This window comes from Propithecus coquereli, unplaced genomic scaffold (genome assembly GCF_000956105.1).
Source record: "Propithecus coquereli isolate 6110/MARCELLA unplaced genomic scaffold, Pcoq_1.0 Scaffold588, whole genome shotgun sequence".
In the NCBI taxonomy this organism is placed as follows: Eukaryota; Metazoa; Chordata; class Mammalia; order Primates; family Indriidae; genus Propithecus; species Propithecus coquereli.
Genome location: NW_012151818.1, coordinates 193515 through 196290, shown reverse-complemented (window position 1 = coordinate 196290; position 2776 = coordinate 193515). Strand labels below are relative to the sequence as shown.

Below are 2776 nucleotides of genomic sequence, written 5' to 3'. Positions count from 1 at the left end.
GGGGCGGGGCGGGCCGACCCCGGCTCACCTCCGCCGTTTTTGTAGCAGAGGTACGGGAAGCGCCAGACGTTGCCCAAGCCCACGAAGCCGCCAGCCACGGAGAGCACGAAGTCGATCTTGCTGGACCATTTCTCCCTCTGCGGGGGCTTCCCCTCGGCCTCGTCCTCGGGCCGTGTGCCCGGGCTCTTGCCCGGCGAGGGCTTCAGGATGTCCTTGTGGAAGTCCTTCAGACACTGCAGCTTCTCCTTGGTGGCCATGTCCTCGCTCTCTGCGGGGACGAAACGGAACGCGTAGCTGGTGAGGGGCCCCCGTGTGTCTGCCGCTTCCCGTCCGCGGGCCGGCCCCACCTGCCTGGCGCCCTCTGTCCGCGGCTCAGACAACATCCTGGTCATGCAGAGCCCCCTCGGGGACACCCGCGACCTCAGCGTTCCAGCCGCGGACTTGGGGGACACTTGCGACCCCCGGAACGGACGAGGTCCATTGCCCAGGGACCTGCTGAGCAGAAGCGCCCGTGGGGCCCGTGTCCGTCACCCCCGAACGTGACAGCTCGGCCCGCACCCCAGCCCCGGCGTCACCTGTCACCAAAGGCAACGCGCCCCGGGCAGTTCCGGGCACCTTCCCCAAGCGGCAGCCTCCCTGCCTGCCGTCTCCAGGAATCGACAGACACCGTTTGCCAGCTTGGCGTCTGCACGCGCGGACGGAGGCTCCCGGCCCGTGGACGCGCCCGCCCGCGACTGCAGAAAGGACGGGAAAGTGGAAGCAGAGGACGGACGGGGCTCCAGGCTGGAGCGGAAACGGTATCCAAGAACGGGCTTCCGTCAAAGTACGGAGATCGGAGGTTTACGAAAGACGTTTGCAATTTACCAAACAGTCACGTCTCTGCTGCAGAAAAAAGCAAGGGCCGTGCACGGGTGAGGACCAGGCAAGACCGCGCGGAACCTTCATCTGCGCGCCCGCCTCCGAGCGCCCTCCGCTCGCCGACCCCCGAGGCTGCGGCTGCGGAACCCCCAGCCGGCTCCCCGCGGGTCTGGCCAACGGGGAGGTCCCGGCGGAGGCGGCGTCTCCAAGCCCCCGGGAGCTGCCGTGATCCCTCCGGCCCGGTCCTGCTCAGACCCCCACCTGGGGGGCAGGTCCCAAGGGCTCACTCTCCCCGGCAGCACGGCCTGGTGGCCACGGGCTCGTCGGGTGGTGGCCGTCCACGCGGGAGGCGGGCAGCGCTGGCTGTCCGAGGACTGGCCGGGGTGACCAAGAACCCCCTGAGTCCCAGCTCACAGGGAGGGGACAGGGCCGGGGGCCGGGTCCCCTTGGCTGCAGGGCTTGACCCGTGACGCGGCAGAGGGAGACAGAAACCAGAGCTGGTGGCCTCCCTGCGCCTCTCCGAGCCTCAGTTTCCCCACCTGCGGAATAAAACGGGCGGCAACAGTGGCCGACTCCACGCGTTTCAGCTTCACGGCGCGAATCGGTGACCAACACCGAAACAGCTCACGTCGGAGAAGAGTCAAGATCTCTAGGTTCTCTCGAAAACCCGGAATTCGGGGTACAGCGGGCTCATACTCCCCACGGCGACCACCGAGCGGGCGCGGCGGCCCCTTCGCACGGGGACACCCTCGCCAGCGACCGCCTGGCTCACCGCTGTGTCCCGGCGCCGGACCTGCGCACAGTAGGGCGTCAGGCAAGAGCTTCTGGGCAGACGGTTCGCGGAGTGGCAGCCGCAGAGCCCGGCCGCGCCGCCTCCAACCGCGCTGCCTGAGGGCTCCGGGCGTCGTCAGGGTCGTGCTGGCCTGGCCCCAGCCACGGGGGCTGCGCAGAGACACGAAAGCACGACCAGCCCCCCTTCCCCCGCGCCTCCTTCCTCTCCCTGGCTCGGGGCGGGGACCCCGATTGTTCCACTATCTGGGGCGAGCAGACTTTGAGGAAGGCTTCCTGCAGCCGCCTCCTCTGTCTGCCCCGCTCCCTCGGGGCCGGCGCGGGTGCCCGCCGTAAAAATAGCCCGACGGCCAGCATTGTCCCCGCGATGGTTATCTGGGCGGCCCATTGTGGGCCGCCTCGGTGGGCGCATAATTGGAGGATGTGAGCGTCAGCTCCCTCCGGGCCGAGGCGGTTCTCGGGGGCGACCTCGGGGCCTCCTCCCCGGCCCGGGCCTCGGGGCCTCGGGGACTTCGCCAGCTCAGCCGGGCCCTCGGGTTCAAGAGGGGTCGGCTTCTGCTCACGCCCCCGCCGGGCGTAAAGGGTCTCGCGACCTCGTGGGCATCTGGGGCTGCAGAGCCTCATCCCGCTGCGTCGCCGTGGCAACCGCGGGCTCTCAGCCCGGGGCATCTCCTGGCGGGTCGTCCTGCCGCTGCTCTGCCCACCCCCGAGCTATTCCCAGCACGGCGGCCGAAGGAGCAGGGTGGGACGGCGATGCCCCTCGGGGCTGTCCCGTCACTCCCAGGAGAGGACACGAGCTCCTCACCGCGGCCCACGGGTCCCGGCCGGGCCCTGCTCCTGTCCCCACCCCCCACTCCTCGGAACACGGGCCACGCAGAAAGCGCTTACAGAGGACGTGGCACGTGGCGAGAACTCCATAAATAGCAGCTGCTGTGATCACGGCCGTGATCACGATGCTCAGGTCCACCCTGACCTCGGGCTCTACAAAACCTTCGTCCCACCCAGGGTGAGACCAGCAAGGCCCAGAGACGCCAACGGACACCCCGAGGTCACTCGACTGGTGGGGACAGGGACCAGGACGTCGCACCGGGGCTGTGCCTGCCGGCGGCCCGGACCGAGCTCAGACGAC

General features: G+C 69.5%; 1 protein-coding gene across 2 annotated transcripts in view; it reads right to left on the bottom strand.

Annotated features, from left to right (window-relative positions):
* The window catches only part of SLC6A6 (solute carrier family 6 (neurotransmitter transporter), member 6), a 135821-nt gene that overhangs the window by 50923 nt on the left and 82122 nt on the right, over nt 1-2776 (bottom strand). For both annotated transcript variants that reach the window (XM_012658459.1, XM_012658458.1), the window contains one exon: nt 29-268. In XM_012658459.1, the coding sequence (XP_012513913.1) occupies nt 29-257 (229 nt within the window). In that variant the 5' untranslated portion in view covers nt 258-268. The remainder of the gene's footprint in view (nt 1-28; nt 269-2776) is intronic.